At 34.1% G+C, this 25,031-nt stretch overlaps 1 protein-coding gene across 1 annotated transcript in view; it reads left to right on the top strand.

Annotated features, from left to right (window-relative positions):
• The window catches only part of NAALADL2 (N-acetylated alpha-linked acidic dipeptidase like 2), a 757,732-nt gene that overhangs the window by 193,078 nt on the left and 539,623 nt on the right, over positions 1-25,031 (top strand). Inside the window, exon 3 of the mRNA XM_063104553.1 lies at positions 5,928-6,201. Within this exon, the coding sequence (XP_062960623.1) occupies positions 5,928-6,201 (274 nt within the window). The remainder of the gene's footprint in view (positions 1-5,927; positions 6,202-25,031) is intronic.

The raw sequence follows: 25,031 nt of genomic DNA on the forward strand, positions 1-25,031 counted from the left end.
GGGATGCTGCCTTTCCCTTTTAATCCTTTAATTTCTTGCTATTATGTGTGTTATGGTAGTATCATAAGTTTTAGTATTAATATTAGTTTCAAAGCAGAATTAGGAGATGAAAGGTCAGTTCATGCTTTAGACTCTTTAAATTCACAATAACCCACATTTAGTACAGAATTCACAGAATTTTACTACATTGGATACTGAATCAAATAACAACCTACAAGAAACTTTTGACTTATTAATATATGGGAAATATCAACTGATACAGTATGTGGGCACATATGTAATTGTATATACACATAAAATCCCAGTGGGCATCAGTATACATGTTGATTTTTCCTCCCTGTGTAATACTAGTATTTTTAGATTTTTTCTTTCCCCATTCATTTACAGTCTACTCTTGGCACTCACCCTGCTACTAGGAATACTACATGCATCGCCTCCTTCAATTCTGACATCAGTGCTGCTCTGTGGCTCATCCAGTAGCAGGTGTTGAACATTGATATAAACAGAATTTTGCCTACTGAAGCCAAAATCCTCCCATTTTCAGTCTTCATTGGCCAGTGGAGTGCTAATGCCAAAGTTACTTCCAAATTCAAGTCTCAAGCATGACAATTTATTATGCTGCCTGCCAAAACTACTGGCCCATGGAAACCCTTATTTTAAAAATCAGGGCAGAGTAAAACTTTCAGTCAAATAAATACCTTGTGATTTTAGGTGACACACTCCTATTTTGCAGCTTTCTCTGAAATTAGTAAATTGAGATTACGTTGCAGTTAATTCTTTAATAACATTTCTCATTTAATATACTAAACTGCCTAATTATAACAGAGCTGTTCACCATAAATCTCTAAACATGTATTGTGCAGGAAAAAAAAAAAAGGTGAGAAACGGTGGAAATTGTCATTAAAATCTAGCCATTTTAACATTCTAAGTGATTTGAAATGATTAAAATGCAGAATCCTTTACCAAACCATTTGTATCAATAAGATTTTGTCTTGATGGCCAGTGATCTATTTAAAACAATTTAGATTTAAAGATTACATAATTTCACAGCAGTAAACTCATATGGCCTCTTTAAATCATTTTTTAAAACAAAATATAAACAAATAAATTTGATAAATTTAAAATATAATTTAAAAAAGCAGCAAAATTAAAAAGAAATCTTAGGAATATTGAAATTGAATAGGTGTTTATTAACTTCTGAGTAACTATTGAGAATGTTAGGCACTGTTTAAGAAGTGGTGTTTGTTTCCACTATCATTTTTTAGAGACCAGTATTTTAATAATCCTGTGTATCCAAATACTTTGTCATTATCTTTTAGAATGCATTTTTTATATTGATGTAGTAGGTATTTTTTTAGGTTACTGTAAGGGTGTTCTCATATTCCCTTGAATCCAGTCAACAACCATAGTTTAGGAGATCTGAAAAATCTATAGTAGGTAAGATAATGTGCCAAATGATATCACAACAATCAATTTTGAACTAATATCTGCATTATAAGTCTGTGGAAGAAAGAGCTTAGGTCATAATTCCTAACTGCTTTTCCAGAGATTTTCCTCTTAAATGTTGTGGGAATAGCAATCAATACTTAAAAAGAAATCACCTCTTACATGGGAATTAGGTGCTCAAGTTAGTATTTCTGTTTTGAGTAGTTTTTGAAATACATATTATGAAAAATACAGAGATACTGTGTACAATAAGTATAATTTAAAAGACTACTATCCTGAGATGGCAGAATAGTAAGAGAAATTCCCAAGGGAACCTAAATGTAAGAAAGAATACTGTGGTATGATGAAACCAGAAACCTAGAAATTTGAAGATTAATAAAAGGTGGCACAAAGAACAATGAAAGAGTTGTGATTCAAAGGAAAAACTTAAAAAACTCTTATAGTATTAAAGACATTCAATCAGCAGTTCTTAGTTCTCCCCTAATAAGAACATCAATAACAATTTTTAGTTTAAGAATAATTTAAAAAAAAAATTCTAATCAACTCTAGGGTGACAATAGCTAATAATTTTGTATTGTATATTTCAAGATATCTAGGAAAGAGGCTCTTGAATGTTATAACTACAAAGAAATGATAAATGTTTAGGTGATACATATGCTAACTATTCTGATTAGATCATTACACAATATATGTATGCATTGAATCAACAAGCTGTATTCCCATAAACATGTACAATGAAAAAAAATAATTTAATATAAAAAAATTCTAAACACATGAAATCTCTCCTAAAGAACAGATCAAGAGGAAACACTATCTTATTTTATGAGATTTGTATAATTACAAACCCAAATCAGACAGAAATGATACCTGAAAGGAACATTTCATACCAACTTTACTTATAAAAAATTGATATGAAAATTTATAAACAAAATGTTAGCAAAATAAATCACATAATAGTTAAAAATCATAATGCATCCTATTAAGTAGAGTTTATCTTAGGAATGCAAGTTTGATTTAACACTAAAATAAAAATCTATTAATGTAATCTACCACATTAAAGAGAAGGGCCATATGATTGTCTTAATAAAAGCATATCATTATTTTTGATAAAATTCAATACCCATTCATAAAACATCTCTTAATAACGTAACAATGAAAGGAACATCTTTAACTTGGTATTTACAGTACAACAATGGATGTCCACTATCACACTTTTTTAAGTATTTCATTAAACATTTTCTGGAGGTCATAGCCTGAATTGATATATATAAAACTATAAATGACTAGAGAGGAAGTAATAAAACCTTCATTATCCACTTATGATTGTTACATAGGAAAAGATGGAAGAAAAATGTTATAATTATCAAGAAAGTTTAGCAGGATTACTTAATAGAACACCTGAATAGTATTCCTCTACACAAACAATAAGCAGATAAATATTTTAATTTTAATGCTTATTTTTATGTTACTATTGACAAGATATTTGATAATTGTCTTAGTCTGTTTAGGCTGCTCTGACAAAATACCTTAGATTGGGTAACATGTAACCAACAGAATTTTATTTATCGCAGTTCTGGAGGCTGGAAAGTCCAAGGTCAAGGTGCCTGTGGTATCCGGTGAGGGCCTGTTCCTTGTAGACAGTCCCTTCTAGCTGGGTCTTCACATGATAGAAAAAGCAAAAAATCCCCCCTGGCCTCTTTTATAAGGGCACTAATCCCACTCATGAAGGCTCTGCCCTCATAATCTAATCACCACCCAAAGATACCCCCATCTCTTAATGTAATAATCTTGGGGGTTAGAATTTCAATATATGAATTTGGAGTATCCATAAACATTCAGATTTGTAGTAATAATATTGAGAACTTATTATTATAAGGATGGCTTTTCTTCCCAAATTGATCTTTTGTATTAATGTAATTCCAGTTATAACCTTGACATGGAAATTAATAAACTCTTTTCAATATTAATATGGAAGAGAAAAAATAGTTAAGATATTCCTGAAGAAGAACAAGTGGGGTGACCTGCCATTCTGGATATTAAGATACGTTATAAAGTAATAATAAGGAAAACAGCACATTATTCTGAAGATGGATCAAAAAGACTAATGGAATGATTAGGGAGCTCAGACGCACCCACATACATATGGAAACCCATATATGATAGAATTGTCTTTGTACATTAGTGGAAATTACTTGACAGGGGTTGCTAGGACAATTATTTATGTGGAATAAAGTGAAAGTGGATTCCCACCTTACACTACATAACATACACACACACTCTCTCTCTCTCTCTCTCTCTCTCTCTCTCTGTCTCTCTCTCTCTCTCCAGGAAAACACTGAAATGTGAAAACCAATTCTTAGAACTTTGAAGAAAAAAATGAAAATCACTTTATGACCTAGATCTGAGAAGGATTTCTCAAGCAAATCAGAAGATATGCAAAGAATTATATTACATTAAAAATTGTGTACATTAAAATTATGAAGTTTTGCTTATTAAAAGACAGCAACACATTGAAAATGAGAAGAGAAGCCACACATTTGGAGAAGATATATTGCATACATATGACCTAAAAAGGATTATCGAGAACATACAAAAACTTCTATAAATATGATTGCTCGTTTGGGCAAAAGACAAGAACAGTTACTACATGGAAAAGGGAACATGGATAGCTCAATAATACATGAAAGATCCTTATTAGTAATCATGGAATTGCAAATTAAAACCACAATTGGATATAATTTTACACTCATCAGATAGAAAAAATTACATACCCTGATATTTGGAGATCTTAAGTAATGCTAAGGGTAGAAAAAGCTTTGAAAAGTAATTTAGCATATCCTGCAATCCAGTGATTGTACTTCTGAGTTAAACGCATAATGAAATACAATTTTGCACCCACCACGTGGGCAAAAGTATAAAATAAAATGAAATGAAATAAAATAAATATAGTAGACAACACCAAGTTTTTCTGAGGAATAGAGGAATAAGAACTCTTACGAAGAGTTGGCAGAAGTGTAAACAAAGTATTTTTTAAAGCATTTTGGTATTTTTTACAAATGTTACACAGGTACATACCCTGTGGATTAATAATTCCTTGCTTAGATATTCGCTTGCATATGTCTATCAGGAAACATGAATAAGCATGTTCACTGCAACATTGTTTATAATAATAAAGAACTGAAAACAACTTTAAAATATTTATCTCAGGAGAATTGACAAAAAACCAGGAGGAATCTCAAACACCCCAAATTGAGTGAAGAAAGCAATTTACAAAACAATCAATATGTAAGATACCAGTTATATAAAAGTAAAAACATAAAATTAAATAACACATTGATAAGGAAATATACATTTATATAAACTATAAAAACAAGAAAGAAAGAATGAATAGGAGTAGCTTCAAAGAGGTAGAATACAATTGGGAAGCTGTTTATTATTGCACCTTCCCGGATAGGGCCGCTTCTAAGCTGTGTACCTATTGTCTCCAGCAATGCTTTCCTGTACTATGGTGTCCACTTCTTATTTCTTTCTAGATGTGTTCTGGTTGAGGATTTTTGAATACACAGCATCCTGAAAGAAATAAGTATGTGTGAGAAAAGTAATAGCATGGGCAAAAATAAAAATAATATCAAAATAATCACTTGGGTAATAGCTTGGATAGAAGTAAAATTTTGTAAGAAGATATATTTTTGCCCAAAAAGGAAGGTGGTCCTTGTTTGGTTCCTTTTCATTTCAGCTACAAAAGAAAAAAATAAATAAGTAAACCTTATCTGGATTAAATTATTTTTATTAAGTTCCCACGTGTGATTCTGTTCTAGGTACTATTCAAAAATTTTTAACATTATTTGCCTGGCTTCTAGGATGTCATTAACAAACATAGAGTCACTCTTGATTATAGAATAGGTATAGGAATAAGTATATAACCTACAGAAAGCACAACACAAACATTAATTTCTTATTGGTTGGGCAATCTGTGTTTTGGCTTTACAATGATATAGTAATTGTATTAAATTTGTGCTCATAGCATCATGTAATTTGGCATGTAAATTGTATCTAAAGAGCTCCTTCCGTACTACTTTAAATAGCAATAGCTATATATTACTTACATAGTTAATTACAGAACTCACAACCAGCATGACACCTAGTTCTGGAATCAAGTTTTAAATAGATTGTGTTGATATTGATAGAAGGATCAGAACTAATAAAATAACTAATCGGCATTAATCACTCTTCTCTGAAGTCCCATAGTGCTTTGTTAGTTCTTAATGTAAGAAATTAATTCATTCTGCTTTGATTTAGTGTAATTTCTGCACAAACCCATCGCCTCTACCAGACTGTAAATTTCTCATGGTAGAGTCCTGTCTCATTCATCTTTAAATACCCATGACATCTATTAATAATTGTTCATATGTTGAACAGTCATGTCTCAAAAGATTAAAGATTTTTCCTTTTTTAAAGTGTGCTTTTAAAATTTCTTTCAGAAATCTGGTACAACTGTATAAAAGTGAAGATGACATGGAAATTTCAGAGAAGATTAAGACTCATTGGACTTCTTTGGGCCTAGAAGATGTACAGTTTGTAAATTACTCTGTGCTGCTTAATCTGCCGGGCCCTTCTCCCAGCACTGTGACTCTGAGCAGCAGTGGCCAATGCTTTCATCCGAATGGCCAGCCTTGTCGTGAAGAAGCCAGAAAAGATAGCAGCCAAGATCTGCTCTACTCATACGCAGCCTATTCTGCCAAAGGATCTCTCGAGGTAATACGACCATTTGTCTCTGTCATTTACAGTGAAATGAAATTAGAAAACAACAGCTTTCGTCTAAATTGTACTAACTGGCAAGATGCACCATACAAAAGTAACTATTAAATGTTCTCAGTGTGGAGGTGCCTGGAAAGGGAAGGAAGATTTGGATTGCCTGACCCTTTTCTTGTCATATTTTGAAAGTGAAAACATATTAGAGAAATTTAATTCAAAGGTGTTGAATGTGTGACTGAGTCATTCACTTTTTGCCCAGTCCATATTGTGCAAGTCTATTTCATTTTATGGTCTCGAAGAGGCAATTTTTAAAAAAATTTACATTGATATGGAGAGAAAGAATAGAAATGGGGGGGGTTGTTTTGAGATTGTGTACGCACACAAGAAATGAAGTGGAAACTGATGTGAGTATTCACGCTTTGAAGATTTGAAATACAGCACTTCTGCTCTCATGGAAAACACTTCCAGTAGAAAGCCAGGTGTGGATTATTTCTTCATCATTTGTGGGTCAACTGGTTTTTGGTGCAGTGTTTTTTTTGTTATTGTTGTTTGTTTTGGGGTTTTTTTCATAGTAGTTAAGTTCAAGCCTTCATAGAACCACATGGACTGGTTTTAAATCTCAGCTTCCCAACTATGCAGTGTTACTTAGCCATCTCTGGCTGAGTTTCCTTATCTTTTTAATGGGATAATAATAGTTACTACTTCATAAGGTTGTTTGTTGTTAGAATTAAATTAACAAGAGCATAGCCCATAGCAAGGACAACATACATCTAATTTGTCACTATTTCTCTTATATAGTCAAGTTTTCTGTCTCAATGTAAAAGTATAATTTTAATAAACACATTAAGCTTTTTATACAACTGTAGATTACCTTATCAATATAAATATAATGATATAATGTTTCTGACTTGTTAATGGCAGAAATTTTAAGAATATAATTTATTATTAACTGTGATTAATATATGGAATATTTAAATCATTTAAAGTTACTTTGCCGAAATACTCAATATAATAGTGAATGCTTATTTCTAATATATTTTTTCTTTTGAGGGGAGCGGGGGTGGAGAGAGGTAGCTTTACTGGTGCTTCAGCATTGTTTTTTGTCTGTGTTGTATCACACTCTGACTTTTAGGAGAAGATCTGCATATAACACACCACCTTGAAAAGTCTTATCATTAATTAAAATTTTATTTAATATTAAATTTCTGCAGTATTTCTAGTGTAGGGATCATATAATTTGATTTGATTAATGTGCACTATTTCTGGTAGGCAACAATGGAAACACAACTATATATATAAAATTTTTCATTGTGTATGTTTATGGGGTATAGTTTGTTGTTTCAATACATGAATATATTGTGTAATGATCTAATCAGAATAGTTAACATATGTATCTCCTAAACACTTATCATTTCACTGTGGTTATAACATTCAAGATCCTCTTTTCTGGCTTTCTCGAAATATGCAAGACAATATTATTAGCTATTGTCACCCCAGGGCACCAGAACTTATTCTTCCTATCTAACTATAACTTTGTAACTTTGTCCACCAACCTTTACTACCTCCTTTCCTGCCTCTGGTAACCATTATTCTACTCTCTATTTCTCTCTCAAATTTATTTTTCTTTATTGATCCATGATAATTGAGTACATTTATAGAGTACAATATGATAATTGCATACATTCATACTGTACATAATGATCATATTGGGGTGCTTAGTATATCCATCATCTCGAACATTCACTTCTTTGTGTTAGGAACATTCAACATCATCTTGATGAGTTATTCAAAGATACATAGTACTTTGTTGTTAACTGTAATCTCCTTATATTACTATAGAAGTCCAGATCCCATTCTTCCTATCTAAGAAACACACTTGTATATTAATAAAAGTAATATACTTTTATTAAAAGAGAGGTGGCACTCTTTTCTTGGTTCAGAAACTTTGGCTTTAAGCCAAGCTTTTAAAAGTTACTCCTCATATTTTCTCTCATGATCCTAACCCTGCAAGAACCCCATACATTTCTAGCCTTCTCTTTATCTTAAATGGCTCAAGTCCAGCAAGGTCATTTCCCCGTCTAAACAAAAGCATGTCTGAAACACAGAACAACCACAAGGGCCAGCCCTGTGGCTCACTCGGGAGAGCGCAGCGCTGGTAGCACAGAGGCCACAGTTCGGATCCTATATAGGGATGGTCGGTGCGGTGCGCTCACTGGCTGAGCGTGGTGCAGACCACACCGCGCCGAGGGTTGCGATCCCCTTACCAGTCAAAAAAGAAAAATAATAATAATAAAAAAAAGTAATAAAAAAATAATAATAATAAAATAATAATTGGAATCTCCCCCATCTCCTTGCATTTTAGTTGTCTCTGGCAAACATTCATTAGGCTTTGACTAATGAATGATGTGGAAGAGCCATGAAATTACACCTTGCATAACTATTTCCTTAGCATGACACTCTGCAATAATTCACTGGGCCTATTGGATTGGAGGTAGAATAAGCATGAATAAATTCCACAGATACGAGTCCATCACAAAAACCTTCTTTAATGCTCCTGCACTTTGATCTTGAGGCTGTCCAGTTACCAGACAGACCAAGGACTACTCCTTCTTACTCAGGGCTTGCCACACAATAATGGGGATAAGATGAGAGAAGAACCCCTCAATAACACTCTGTTTGCTTTGGTTTAAAAGGGATATTAACAGACATTGTATGTTCCTGGTTTCTGATTATACTCCCCACCAGCAAATCCACATCCTCATGGAGGTGATGGGGGGATGGGGGAAAGCAACATCAGAGAAAAGGTAGTTTGGAAGAATCTATTTGTCCCTAGCTTTCCAATATTGGGCAAACCCATTTTCCTACAATGTTTGTGCAGATGTTGAGACACAGAGTATTATATGTAATTGTATGTTTTCTTTCCATATTCTGTAAAAGACATTGCTGAATCACAAAAATATTAGTCATCCCCTCTCTCCTAATAAATGATGCTCTAGGATGGACATATAAATATTCACTCTTTATTTTCTTCATTCTCCTACATTTCTGTAATTAGACAACTTCACCTTCAAGTGTTCTGTGTTCAGATAATTTATAGGAGTAATAAGTGTTTGGCTATTTAGTGTCCATTGTTAGACTCTTTCACACAACTGAATGTAATATTTTTCTAAAAAATATGTGATGTTACTAATACGTACAGAAATTTGATTTTTTTAAGGAGTAAGTAAAATATGAATTACTAAAATTCTATAGTTTCATGCATCTTACTTTTAAGGGCTGGGCCTACTCCCTTTCTGCTACATATTCTTAGACTACACCAAATTCCAGGCAGCTGTAGATTGATTAGTTTATAGAAACCTTATAATTATAATTTAATTAAAATTAAAATATATTCAGGCCTGAATTATCTGAATATATTTTTCAAGTGTAGCAGTCATTGTTTATGGAGGCTAAGATTGTTACCCAGGAATTGTGCCTGAGTACCATTTTTGTGTCCTCAATACTTTCATGTCTTCAGAGTTTAAAAACTAGAAATCTGAGTTCTAAGGGCATGGCTGGTGTTTTCCTCTACCCCCGCCCCTGCTGCTCCGTCCCCCTGCCCCCCACCACTTAGAATTAGAAGCTACAGGCAATAATTAGTTATATATTATCAGCATTCCTATTACATGTTCAACGTGTTCACTAGACCTATTTTTAGATCCCTTACATGAAACAGTTGCTTTTCAAATAAAAACGTGGTTCTTTCCCCCCTTCTTTTTTCTTTCCTTTTCCTCTCTCTTCTCTTGTCAATAGAGGACACAAAAAACATTTGAGTTAAATGAAGCACCCAGTTTACTTGAAAATAATATATTTTAACTTTTTGTGTGTATGTCTCTATAAGCATGGCCTTTTTATTTTGTCTTTCTTGGCATGTTTTGCCAACAATTTCTTGAAAGCCAAGACATTTGGGACGAGGCAGCACTTTCTCTTATGTCTCTTTCCTTCACAGCTAAGTCAACACACACCTACTTCTGAAGTGTTAATGCTGTATTGAAACAGCTAATTTAAAAATGAAAACTTAAGAGAACCAACCAGAGGTTCCACGCATTCACTATCAAGAGGGTTCAGTTATTTTTCACAAAATTAATTATTTTTCATCTTTTTGTTAATGAAACTGAGTGAGGTTTTTTTTATATTCCTGTGTAACCATATCTCAGTTTTCTGCATGCTTACCTGATCAGTTATAAAACTTTACACGTTCCCTTTGTTTCGTATAAAAGAAAACCAAGGTCTACTACAGACTCGTGGAGTTATCTGAATGTCCATGAAGTCCTAAGTCTTTATTTGGGCCCCTCCCACCATTTGTAAATGTATTAAAACTGCCAATTTTAATAAAGAACAGTTGAACGACTTTAAAAATGCAGCTATTAAAAGCAAGAAAATAAAGTTAACTGAAGATAGAGAAATACATTCCATATTTGAAATATTACGCCTAAACAAAAGCGTTGTTAACGGAGTTAAAATGCAATATGGATAAAACAAACACCTTGTATTTGAAGAACATAATTTGAGAAATCAATCATGCAAATTAGATGAAGACACTGACAATAACTATTTTAAAAATCATTTTAATAATGAAAATCTATTATATTAAATACATAATGATTTAAATATCTATATCAAAAAAGCATATGTGATTAATATTGATTTTTTCAATGAACTATATTAATATTATTATGATTTCAAAAGCAATTTCTGGGTGACTATTGTATATGCATGTAGAATACCTGCATATATTTTATGCACATGTTTTAGATATATTACTGGAACTCACATATTCTAATTAATAAGGCACTGGTGATTTTTCTGTATCTGTTCAAACAATTCGTAATTCAAGTCAAGCTTGAGTGGTTGCTGCTGATGATTCGGGCATACTTCCTTTTTGATTTTGAGTACATAGTGTTTGCATGAATTTCTATCAGGCAGAGCCATTAGCAAGTTCTTAAATTATTCTAGTTTGACTGCCAGCAAAGCTCTGCACAACTTTTGCTTTTGACAAGGTTATTTGTGGAAGAGGAGTGCCCCTTTTCTTTGAAGAGCTGTCATGTCCATTCATCATATGACCATTTTGTATAAGCTTCCAATTTGTGCTCTCTGGTAACAGTCTAAACAGCATTTGTGATATCTGAGATCTGCTTCATAAATCTACTTACTGCCAGCATGATGGATGGTGTACTTTACAACTTCTTTGTAATTCATCGTACACCAGAAAGGTGACATTGTTTACCCCATCATAATGACAGGTGGGTCAGTAAAAGGGTCCTAAGGAGAGTTGTCCTGTCGGGTGCAAAATACATATTAAAATGGATACATAAATAATTTAGTATGAGTGAGGTTAGCTTCAGGGAATAAACAGTGATTTATATTTTTATAAAATGGTAACTATCAACCATAATATCATTATAAGGTTAAAGACATTGGTAATGAATGCTGACAATGTCTAGTCAATTTTATGTGGCTTTTATGTAATTCCTGTGCGATTTTTTTGTGTGTCCTTTGTGAAACCCAGGCAGATGCAGAAAAGCAAAGCACACAATTAATATTTAATATACGTTGGTCAGATTGGTTCTTCTATGTTCTTTTTGAATAGGGGATTTGTTATTATTCCTATATATTTTATGGATTTTGGATGTTTTCCTTCTGTAAAGAATTATTTTTGTATGAAAATCAAACCAAATAATGCAATTTTATGGAGAAATTTATTTTCAACAACTCATTAACTATTTATAAGATATATTATTGTTAACATATTTGTTACCACCCTATTCTGCAGAGAGCAGAGTTCAGGACCCCAGACTAACACCCTTTCTTATTTGCTACACGAGTGTAAGTTGAACACTTGCGTTCTCTAAGACTCATTGTCCTCCTTTGTAAATGGGGAATAATAATAATACCTTAAGTGATTGTTGTGGGAAAGCATTGATATAAACCATGTAAAGTTCCTGGCAATGAGCACTCAATAAATGTTAGCCATTATTATTATTTGATAGAAAGTAGACACATTTCAATGACAGAAATTAAGAAAATACCAGAACTATATATCAAGATTTAGAAGTACAAACTTTTATCATATTTATCATATTGTCAGAATATAATCTTTCCATTTTCTGTTTAACATGACAAATATTCATTGTTAGGGAAGGAAATGCCTTGATAAGTATGAATGAATAATAAAGTACACAAAATACTCTGATTCTATTCTTTAATTAAAACTAAAAGCTAAAAAGAAAATGAGGAATGAATTGTTTTATTCATGAATACAGAATGATAAATCATGTCAGCTTGGGCCTGAAAAGCATTGTTTGTCTTTATCTGTAAAATATCAAGACAGTAGTGTCACGCATGAAATCTAAACACTGTATCAAATATTTTGTCAGAAAGTCTTAAAGAGAAAAAAATGTAAGCACTGCATGCAATTCTTAGATGACTTACAATCAGCTGTCTGTTTTTCATAGCTAGGAAAACTTTGTCTTTCTCTCTTATTTTTAATATTTTCAAACAAAAGCAAGTTTATCAGTGTTATGGCAAAAGGTAGAACTATATACACTTGACTTTGAGTGATTCCAGTTATAGATAAAAATATCAGAAAGCTACGAGAGTAGGATGAAATTGTATTATTTAAACTTCTGTTGTCTAGGTATGAAGGTGCAGCTACTGTCTAATAAAACAAAAAATGTGAGCTAGAAACAGTTTTTCAGTGGTGAAGGTGAGATTGCATTTTATCTGCCTCCCTCCTTTTTCTCTTCTGGGATCCATCTTTTGACAACAATGCACAAGTGTGAGATAAATAACTGTGAACACAGTTCTATATAGCTGTTATTATTATTTTTTAAAAAATCTGCATAAAATCCCTTGGCCCAATATGGTCTTCTGTTTCTGGTTTGATGAGCTCTGTTCACTAACAAACTAGGTTAGCAAAAACAATTCCATAATTGCTTCTTTCTTATTTGAGGATAATAACCATGGGATTAGTTTCCACATATTTAAAGTATATTTTTTCTCTGAATTTAAAATTTAGACAGAAGCATTTACAAATACAGTAGTGATTTAACACAATGTATTGTTTACAGTTAAATATTTATTACATTTTCTACCTGGGAAAAAGAACAAAAGCCTATTTTATGAAATAAAAGTTTTAAAACAGAGCTAGCTGATTTCAACCAAGTGGTTAAAATACAACAGACTATTTTCCCCACTTTATCAGAGCGAATGTGGCATTTTTAGTGAGAAAGTGATTGGATACAGACTTTTAATTTGACCAAAGTTACTTCTAAAGATTCTGAATTCCCATAATTATTATTTGATGGAAAATTCTAGTGTTAGTGTTTTTATTTTTATTTCTGATTTGATTTAAAGCACGCCACTTACAAAGTTAAGTGATAATGTAACTTTCCAAGCAGATTTAACTTTTATTTTAATTTCTATAAAATGCTACTATTTAAGTATGTAGTTTACAAATAAGATTTACTTTATTTCAGTAGGTTCTGCAAATTTAGTCTTTTCAGAACTAGACAGATCTGTGGAAAAGTTGGTCCTTAGGTTTATGCACTATTTCAATAAATTAATCCAACTGATTTAATTTTATTGTATTTATTTGTTTATTTATTTATATTTTGATGACTGGCTGGTACAGGGATCAAACCCTGGACCTTGGTGTTCTCATCAGCACATCTTAACCAACAGAGCTAACTGCACATTTGGTAATTCCATGGGTCTGCAATAGACCTTGGTTTTCCTGTTTGTAGAAGAAGAAAAATTCTGTCATATTACTTTCATGGCCTCCAGGATGAATTCTCTCAAGTGAATTTGTAGCTTAATCAATATTCTTACCTTAATAAGTTGAATATCATTTATTAAATAAAGTGCTCTGTGATTATTAATTTATTATTTCTTTTATTTTCATTTAATATGGAAAGATTAACTGACTAATACAGAATTCAGCCAGTTGGGTCTCACTAATATAACAAGAAACATTCAACATAATGTTCAGCAAATGTATACTGAGTGTCTTTTATATGCAAATCACAAGGGACACACTGATATAAGAAAGCTTTTGATCCTGCTACATGCAGCTGGCAATCTAATAGGAGAAACTGTATGTAGATAAGCAATGTATGGCTTGATACTGCTGTGAAAGTTATTTGAATATTCTATGCTCCAGTTTCCTCATGTATAAAATAGTGATAAATACCTACCAAATATAAATGTTTTGAAGATAGACTGAAAACAATTGCTAGAATCTGCTTAGTAAAATGTCTAGCACGGGACAAAAATGGTTAAGTATTAATTTTATTTTCCTTTCACATTATGTCATAACAGTACTGTACAGTTTAATTCTTCTCACAACAAACACGTGCACACACAAATGCACATACACTATATTTAATTTCCTAACAGCTGGGGTTTCCTGTGAACCTCCTTTTGCTCTTGTCTCTCTCTTGCTGTTGCCCACATCTTTCTCATCTACCTTTAGATAGACTCTTCCCACCCTACCAAAGCCTAGGCACAAGCTTCAACCCCTATCTCTAATGCATATCTCTTTTCTGATTTCAACCAGCTAGCAAAATGTTTAATGGTCTCACCACTTCAGAAGGCCACACATAAGTTTCCCACTGGTGTGCAAGAGCCAGCTAAAGCCAGCTCATTCCTGCTAATGAGAATTGATTCTATGCATCTTTCCTAATTCTGGATATCTCCCCCCAATTCCTCATGAAGCAATGCCCTATTGGTAGTTTAAAATCAACTATAGGGTAGATCTTTAAACCAAGGAAAATTGCAAATGCTACACATTAGGGATCCTTTTTTCACCCCAGATTGCCATTTTTTTTTTTTTTTTTTTTTGTCTTTTTGTGACCGGTAAGGGGATCGCAACCCTTGGCGTGATGTCGCCCACAGCACGCTCAGCCAGTGAGTGCATCGGCCATCCCTATATAGGATCCGAACCCGTGGCGGGAGCGCCGCTGCGCTCCCAAGCGCTGCACTCTCCGGAGTGCGCCACCAGCCGGCCCCCAGATTGCCATTTTACTAGCATACAACCTCCCAGCACTCAGTAAGAGGCAACGGACTAGATTGCCAATTACAACATGGCCATAATACTAGTGTGGGATGAACAGAACCAAGAACACTGCTGTGGGGCAAAAAGTGAAAATGCACTCAGAGTCCCCTTCAAACCCCCTACCTCTTCCATCTAGGGCCACAGAAGCCACTCAAAAGTCAATCATAGCATTGAAAGGGCAGGAAGTTTCCTTCAGATTTCCCAAGGTCTGAGACAGGCAGATAAAATTTATCTTCTCAACAGAGCTAATGGAAGATTGAGAGGTAAGTTCTTTTTAAGAATTTCCTAAAATTACCTGATGTATATAAACCATCTTGCTCCTCAGACAACTAGGTCTGGCCGGCCCACCGGTTCTCCACCTGGACCTTCAGTGCAGAAACCATGTTTTCCCATTGCCCTCTGCCTTCACCCTAGGAGAGGCGATTGGGTTTCACAGCTTCATTGCAGGGTGCTTCTCTCAGAAGCAATCATCCAGTGCATATGTTGTTTATTATTTGTTTTGCTTTTTGTCAGAGTCTTATTCCAAGTTTACTTCAGGGAAACATAATAAAGAGGTTAAGCATGGAAAAAGTGATAAAGTTGCAGAAACTCTTGTGACCAGTTATTGCTGACATTCATGTAAATATAAATGGAGTAAGACTAACCTCTTTTACACCAATTTATTTTATTAATTCTCATGTTGAGAGTAGTCTAGATCTAGTTTCTCTATACCTTCTTTGATTCTAGGACTTGTCGACCAAATATAGTCAGATCTTAAATCTCTCAGCTGAACTTCATCTCAAATTTACCACATAACTGCTGTTCTTTACTTCATTGATAAATTTCCTGAAATTCTATCTTTATTCTATCCCCACTCCTATAAAAAAAGCAATAACTTCCTATTGCAAAATCCAACAGTCACGTTTTACTCCTTAACATGAAATATGTCTTTGTTTTATTTGGTAGAGTTCCTCATTCTGTTATGGACTTTGTACTTCTTGCTGCCTAAAAAGGTCTTCCCTAGGTTAGTGCATGGCTTCTCATCATCTGGATGTGATCTCCTTAGCAATGCCTTCCCTGACTTCTTTATTAAAGTGTTTCCGGGCCGACTCCGTGGCTCACTCGGGAGAGTGCAGTGCTGGGAGTGCCGAGTCCACAGGTTCGGATCCTATATAGGGATGGCCGGTGCACTCACTGGCTGAGCGCGGTGCGGGCGACACCAAGCCAAGGGTTCCAATCCCCTTACCGGTCAGACACACACAAAAAAGTGTTTCCTCCTCACACTCTATTACATGACCCCTGCTTTATTGTCTTTAGCACATATCACAATTGAAAGTTTTCTAAACTGTTAATGTCTTTGATTACTTTTTTCGTTGACTTCCCAGTGAGAGAGAGTAAGCTGTATGAAAGGGACATGTTTCAGTTCATGTCACTTCACAGCTTCAGAAACTAGAATATATTTTGGCACATATTGTAAGAAACGAAATAATTATCTCTGTAATACTACCTTCTTTGGGTTTCCATAATTCTGTTTACTCTTGTTTTTCTTTCTCCTACTTCTCTACATGTTTTTCATAATCTCTTTTTTAAAAGATATATTTTCAGCTTTTAAAGTGACTGTTTCATAGAAATGGCTAAAAGGAAACATATCCTGACTGATTATGTTATTTTTTAAAATGTTGGACAAATAATACAAATGAATAGCTAACTTAGCTCTAAGGAACTATTTATTCAGTTATGGGAAGCTTTAAAGATTTTTTTTTCTTTCTGACAATCTGTATTTTCTTAATCCAGTGTGCAGTCTTATTCTAAACTTGCATTATGGTATCTATTGACATTGGATACTGTAGACTTTAAATATGGAAATAGAATTCTGGCAAAACGGTCTCACTTTAGTTAAATTTCTGTAATACGATAATTTTAAATTAATTTTTTCATCATTTAGATGGATGTGCATTATGTTTTAAATTGTAAAAGTGAAGACATTATGCAAATTTATCAGACAATTTCTATATGCCAAGACAAATAGCAGCTCTGGCTTATCTTTGTTATCTCTGCTATTGAAACATGGTCACTGTGCCATTAAGAATTGAATTTAGTTTATCATTGTAGCAAATATTTTTTTCAGCAAGTGTATATATTACAATAATGAAGAAGTAATAAAATTGAGAAGACACCTCTTTATCTGATTCTTTACAACCAAGTCAGTGAAATGGATTGTGCCTCTCACTCCTACTACTGAATTCAGCTGGGGTGTACAAATCTAGGGCACCAGCCAGTGTTTCTTCTGATTGGTTGGGAGTCCATTTTAATGGATTAGTACTTGTGCTATACTAGTTATTAAATATTTTAAATATCTCTCCTGCTTATGCCAAGCTTTATCTAATTAGTTTTGGTTAGCTAGAATACTGTTTTGAGAAGGAGTTTGAAAAGGTAATGATTGCTTAGTGATGTCTGCCACAGGAGTGGCAGGAATCAACTTTGGTTTTCATGATTTAATGCATTGTGGTCTTCATAATGTCCATGACGGAAAACCCTCAAGTGAACTTGAAAAAGAGGTACTAATAAAATTCTAACAAACTCTGAATTTTTAACTCTTTATAAATACTAATATACTGAAGCTTTAAAAAAAAAAAAAAAGATGACCGGTTAATGGGATCTTGACCCTTGACTTGGTGTTGTCAGCACGACGGTCTCCCAAGTGACCCACAGGCCGGCCCCTTATACTGAAACTTTTTAGAAAGGAAAAAGGTAAACATGGATGATCATTTTGATTTTATAGGTTTTTGATAAATATAAAGCACTTTAATTTGAAGAGGATTCAAAAGCTAGATTATAAAAGTGAATTTCTAAGTAGATTGTATAGTAGTAAGTTTCTTCAGTAAAAACTTGTTTTTAGGTGAACAGTATTTGTGATAATACTGTACTTTGTTATTATCAGAAATGCTTAGGTTTAGAATTTCTGAATTTGAGTAGAAAATTACTGTTTTATTCAAAGCAGGCTTTTCAAACATACCGTACATTCTGAATTTCTCTTCGAGAAGAACTAGGAGGGCTCGGAGTGATTGAAAATGTCAAGTCTGAAGAATTTCAAAGCATTAATCATTTCATAAGCATGAATAATTTTGGCTGCCTCAAGGTGGAGAAGAAACATGGCACTGGAGTGTTCCTGAAGTGCAGCCCAGGCCACCACCAAATGGATTGCCCCAGCAACACTTCTTTGACTTATTTACTTCCAGTGATTGTTTCATGTATTTAATTTAGCTGACTATGTGAAATGGCAATTCTCCTTTTCTTTTAGTTACTCTTCTAATACTTCTGCTAAGGATGGTTTCTTCATTCCTCTATAAGTAGAATGCAACTTTGCAAAATCTTTTGTCCCTGAAGCAAAATCTAGCCCATTTGGTGATGTCTTTATGATCTTTTCTGCAGATGATATCAGGAGAAAGAAAGAGAAAAGGTATAACTTTCCTAAGTCTCACATTTTCGGTTTCTAGTTGCAAAGAATATAGAGGTGATCTTTTGGCCTTTGCCATAACCCTTCTTGTCACAAGAATCATAGGAAGTGAGGAATGTGCTGAGCTTTGGGGTGCTGGATTCCCTAGCTGGTAACTGTATAAACAATTTTGCTTTGCTTTAACCATTTTATGCATTAGCCATTTGATTTCTTTTGGAGATAATGTTTCACCCTTATATAAACTGTTAGTTTAACAGGTGAAAAAATTTTTTAACCTCATATAAGCTGTTAAAATTTTTATTTTAACACTAATTATTTAACAGATATTTGCTTACTATTTACTTCACACTGTTAAAAGTGTTTGGGATAAATCAGTGAACAGAACAAAGACCTCAGCCCTAGTGGATCCTAAACATTGTAAAGACAGACAACAGCATAACAAGGAAGAAAATTACATATAAGGTTAATTGGTTAGAATTAGTTAGAAGTTAGAAGTTGAAACATGCTATGAAAAAATAAGATCAGAGGAAAGGGGTTTGTGCTGTCTTGGGCGGGGATGATTGCAGTATTGAAAAGGAAGGTCATGATTGGCAGAATTGGACAGCTGAAATTTGAGAGGGGAGACTTGAAAATGGCAGGAATGATTCAAGTGGATCTGGGGGAGGGAGTGCATTTCTAATAAGAGGGAACAGCTAAAGACAAGACTCTAGTGGGCAGTATGCGTGGCACGGCCAGTTGCTGGGGTTGAGCTGGGGGTAGTAGACAGTAGTGGGCAGGACTGGCTACCTAAGTGGTGAGACCCAATGCAAAATGGAAATTGCTTGTTCAAAAATTATTAAGAATTTCCTTTTGAAAGTGCAGTGAATTATTGTGATTGTTGTATCTTTTTTGTTTGTTTGTTTATTTTTAAGTTCCCACTTATGAGTGAGGACATGCGGTGTTTCTCTTTCTGTACCTGGCTTATTTCACTTAGCATAATTTTCTCCAAGCTCATTCATGTTACTGCAAATGGTAGAAGTTCACTGTTTTTTATGGCAGAGTAGTATTCCATTATGTACATATACTACAGTTTCCTTATTGAGCCGTCTGTCAATGGACATTTAGGTAAGTTCCAACACTTGCCTATTGTCAATAGAGCTGGGATGAACAAAGGAGTGCAGATAGCCCTTTGGCATGATGATTTCCATTCCTTTGGGTGTATAACCATCAGAGGGGTTGCTAGATTGTATGGCAGTACTATCTGTAGTTGTCTGAGGAAACTCCATACTGTTTTCCATAATGACTGCAATAATTTACACTCCACCAACAGTGTAGGAAGGTTCCCCTTTCTCCATATCCTTGTCAGCATTTGTTATTCTCTATCTTTTTGATAACAGCTAGTCTAACCGGGGTGAGATGATATCTCAGTGTGGTTTTGATTTGCATTTCCCTGATGCTTTGTGATATTGAGCACTTTTTCATGTGTCCATTTGTCATTTGCATATATTCCTTTGAGAAATGCCTGATCAGCTTCTTTGCCCAATTTGTAACCGAGTTTATTTTTTTTACTGTTGAGTTGTTTGAGTTCCTTGTATATTCTGAATATTAATCCCTTGTTGTATTCATGGTTTGCAAATATTTTCTTTCATTCTTTAGGTTGTCTTTTCTCTGTGTTAAATGTTTGTTTTGCTGTGCTGAAGCTTTTTAGTTTTATATAATCCCATTTGTTTATTTTTTCTTTTGTTGCCTGTCCTTTTGGGGCCTTATTCATAAAGTCTTTGCCTGGTCTTACTTCCTGAAGTGATTCCCCTGTGTTTTCTTTTAGGAGTTTTATAGTTTCAGGTCTTATATTTAAGTCTTTAATCCATTTTGAATTGATTTTTGTATTATGGCAAGAGGTATGGGTCTAGTTTCATTCTTGTAATTATGGATGTCCAGTTTTCCCAGCACAATTTATTGAAGAGGTAGTCTTTTCTCCAATGTATGTTCTCAGTGCCTTTGTCAAAGATCAGTTGGCTGTAAGTATGTGGATTGATTTCTGGGTTCTCTATTCTGTTCTATTGGTCCATGTATCTGTTTTTATGACAGTACCATGCTGTTTTGCTTACTATAGCTTTGTAGTGTAATTTGCAGCCAGGTAGTATGATGCCTCTGGCTTTATTTATTTATTTATTTATTTATTTATTTGCTCAGGATTGCTTTGTCTGTTCAAGGTCTTTTGTTGTTTCGTATGAATATTAGGACTGTTTTTTTTTCTCTATTTCTGTGAAGAATGTCATTGTTATATTGATGGGGATTGCATCACTTCATTGAACTTTCAAAAGGAGAGAACAGAACTGAGGCTATCAGAGGTGGGAAAGGGGGAGGGAGGAGGGGGGCTAGCCAGAAGTTGGTTAAGGGCCACAAAAAGTGATTACAGTGTATAATGTTGAATATAATAGTTATCCTGATTTGAGCATCATGAAATGCACACGGGTATCAATATTTGACACTGTAACCTACAGTTACATACAATCAATTATGTTTAAAATATATATAGATATGTATTTTTAAATAGCCAGGCACAGAAAGAAGTACCACATGTACTCACATGCACTCACTCACAAGTGGGAGCAAAGAAGGAAGGAAGGAAGGAAGGAAGGAAGGAAGGAAGGAAGGAAGGAAGGAAGGAAGGAAGGAAGGAAGGAAGGAAGGAAGGAAGGAAGGAAGGAAGGAAGGAAGGAAGGAAGGAAGGAAGGAAGGAAGGAAGGAAGGAAGGAAGGAAGGAAGGAAGGAAGGAAAAATACTAATGTGTTGAACTTTCAGAAGGAGAGAACAGAACTCTGGTGACTAGAGGTGGGAAAGGGGGAGGGAAAGAGGAGTTAGGGAGAAACTTGTTAATGGACACAAGGAAAACATGCTAATTATCTTGACTGGATCATCACACATTGTATACTGGTATACATATTCAACTTTGTACCCCACAGGTATGTATAATCAATTATGTTTCAATTGAAAAAAAAGAATTTCAAGAGATTAGCAGGGAACTTAAACAGTGGGGGCTCCTCTAAGCACAGGTCCCTGTGCAAGTGCACAGATCACCAGCCCTGGAACCACCCTTGTAGAAGAGATGAGATCTTAGAGCAGTGTGGAGAGAGGATCATGCAGCACCTTACAGGCCATGTAAGAATTTTGACTTTTATTTGTCATTTAAATTACCTTATTTATTATGACATTTCTTCCTCACACCAAGGAGAAAAATCTCTAGAGTACTCTTTTGGAAATGAAAAGTTATTTTCTATTAACTTCTAAATAGCTTTATTCTTTTCATTATATAAGTCTTATGTTGGAGGGAGTGAGAACTTTAGGGTACCTAAGAAATCCACATTCTAGGTTTTGCTGTGAACTGAATTGTCCCCCTGCCCCAAATGTTGAGCCCAAGCCAAAATTATGACTGTGTTTGGAGACAAGGCCTACAAGAAGGTAATTAAGGTTAAATGAGGTCATAAGTGTGGGGCCCTGTTCTGATAAGATTAGTGTCACATAGACACCAGAGAGCTTGGACAGATTCTTTCACCTCTGTCCGTTGCCTTATCTATTAAATGGTGACAATACAGGATTTCTATCTGAGAAAATGGTTTATTGTACATATGGTTCCTGGCAAATAATAGGGGCTCATTAACGTTTTCTTCTTAAGTATGACATCTCTTTTATGAGTCTGAAGGTTGATCTGTTTAACATTGCATTCTTCATCATACAATTGTAACCTCACTAGCATGCCATTGTTCAACATCTTTGTCTAAATGATGTATTTATTTTAACATTTTACAGCACCCATATTAAACAAAAAGGAGATAACTTCCCTGATTTGGTTTTGGAGGAGCAAAATGAAAGAAGTGATGTTCCTATGGTTTTATTTAATAATTTTTGTGATTTACGGCACTTAGATTAGGAACCATAGAACCACTGATATATGGAATGTCACTTTTTAATGTTTTGGTTTTTAGTCATTGCTAACTGTCTGGTTTATGATTTCTCCTAATCACATATTTGATCAGAGACAGAAGATAATTGTATTTTAATGTTGAATTTTATTGTACAGTCTTCCTCCCAGCCGTTTCCGTGTGGTCCACCACTCCCTGTCGTCGTCCCAATACTCTGATTTCTTTTTTAGCATGGGATAAAAAATGTTTGCTCTTCTTTTAAGTTCCTTGTTCTTAGTTCAGAAATTAGTTCTGAACTTCTTAGTTCTAGAAGGTACTAAGTTTCATTTCACTCTGCATCTCTCAGTCCCTCTCTCCTGTCAAAGAAGTCCTCATTGGAAAAACTGCGGGGCACTCAGAGTGAATAGCTCAAGTATCCAGGTTCCTGCTCATTTGACATTTCCCATGAAAACCAGTAAGATGTGACTTAGTCCCTGGTATTTGGACATAAATTAAACATAGTACCCCAATGGGTTGAGTGGCGATTTTCTACTGTGGTGTGAGAATAAATGCAGTAAAAAGAGGTTCATTGTAGTGACAAGAATATGTGGAAAGAAATGGCTTGGAATTTTATCATATCATTGTATATTGATTTGTGCCTTGGAAAAATTCAATGTGCTTTCTTGCAGCTGTGATTTTCAGTTTGCTTGCTTGAAGGTAAATAGGAAAGACTTTCAGAAAGAAGCTGGTTCAGAGGCATCCTTTGAAAGCAAAAGATACACTTTTATTCTCACCTGTCAAACTATCAGAACATTGAGACTTCTGTAATTATTGATTTTTAATGCGTAGCCTCAAAGTGTGTAAGCCAAAATAAATTGTTATAATGATGCCTGTGTTGAGAAATATTTTTGTGAAAAAAAAATCTCATATGCTAAAACACTTTAATCTATTGACATAAGCTATTTCTAGGAGATGAGTTGAAGAGCTCTTTAATTGTAATTGCCATTGTTGATTCAAGCTATTGATATTTTCCAATAATGTAAATGTCTTTTGCAAAATTGATATTTTTGTAACTACCATACCTTTCTGGTATTTACGTGAACAAAAAGTCATAGTTTGGCCTTTATCCTCTGTAACCATTAAGGTTTTTTCTCAACCTCTACTAACTAAATATAAAAACAATATGTTGATTAATATAACCGATTGAGTAACAGACCTGTTTTAAGATGCTGTCATTGAACCACAAATACAAATTAGTAGGTAGTTTTGAAATAAAAAATATGAATTCTCTCATTTTTGCAATGCAATAATTAATATTATGTGATCATTTATTTAATCAGGCTTTTAAAATCATAGATCAACAGTTATTTATATGGTAATGGTATCAGCAAACTCAAAAATTGCATTGAAGGCACTGACTTAATAACATTTTAATAAAGGAAAAGTTATAATGAAAAGCTATTCTGACAGAAGTGTTACCAATTAGATTTGCTGGGCAAATCCATTTGAAAGTACAGCTTAACTTTTCAGAGGTATTGTATAAGTTGTAATCATTTTAATTCAAGGCCGATGAGCCAACAGAGTGTGCCGGACACCTGGGGGATATGAGTTGCATGATGGGCCCTCCATGTAGGAATTTCCTTGTATTGGAGACTGAAACTGATAAATAGATATATGTACAAAGGAATGAGTTCAGTGAGGGCGTTAAGGTAGAAACAGATTACTACAGGATTCAAAGTAGAGAGAGATCATGTATAAATGGGCAGCAGAGAAATACAATTCATCAGGTAGGTAACGTTTGAAATGGACCTTAACATATTTGTAGAGTTTTTACAGATGTGGAAGAATGAGATGGATAAAAAAATATTTCGTGCTAGAGATGTTTTCTCTAACAGATTTAGATTTACCAGTCTCTCGGTATTTCACGTGTTCTTCTAGAAACAGAATCCTTTCTTGAAATGAATCTTCTATGGAAGCCCTTTGTATAAAATTGGTTGACATGCATTAGTTTCAACTGGTAAAGGTGGAAAGTTATAAATCTGGATTCTATATCTTCATTTCTTTCACTATTTGCTACCACTAACTCCTTTTATGCTGTAGTTTGAAACTGCATGTCTTATGTTATGGAAAGCATAACAACTATTATTTTAATAAAGGAAATTATGGAAAGTAAAGCTGAAAGGAATCATTGTGGCTCATAGAAATATGTATTTGATAGAACCTGCAGTTTAGCACTTTTCAAGGAGGACGAAAGGGACAACTACACCAGAGGATTCCTATTAGAATCTCCAGAAAGGCATGAAATTTTTACATTAACAAGAGAGAACTTTAAAAAAATGAGTAATATTGATATAGAATATAAAGTAACTGTAGGGAGGTAGTGGGAAATGACAGAAATGGTAATTTGAGACCATATTCT

Source organism: Cynocephalus volans, chromosome 1 (genome assembly GCF_027409185.1).
Source record: "Cynocephalus volans isolate mCynVol1 chromosome 1, mCynVol1.pri, whole genome shotgun sequence".
NCBI classification, from domain to species: Eukaryota; Metazoa; Chordata; class Mammalia; order Dermoptera; family Cynocephalidae; genus Cynocephalus; species Cynocephalus volans.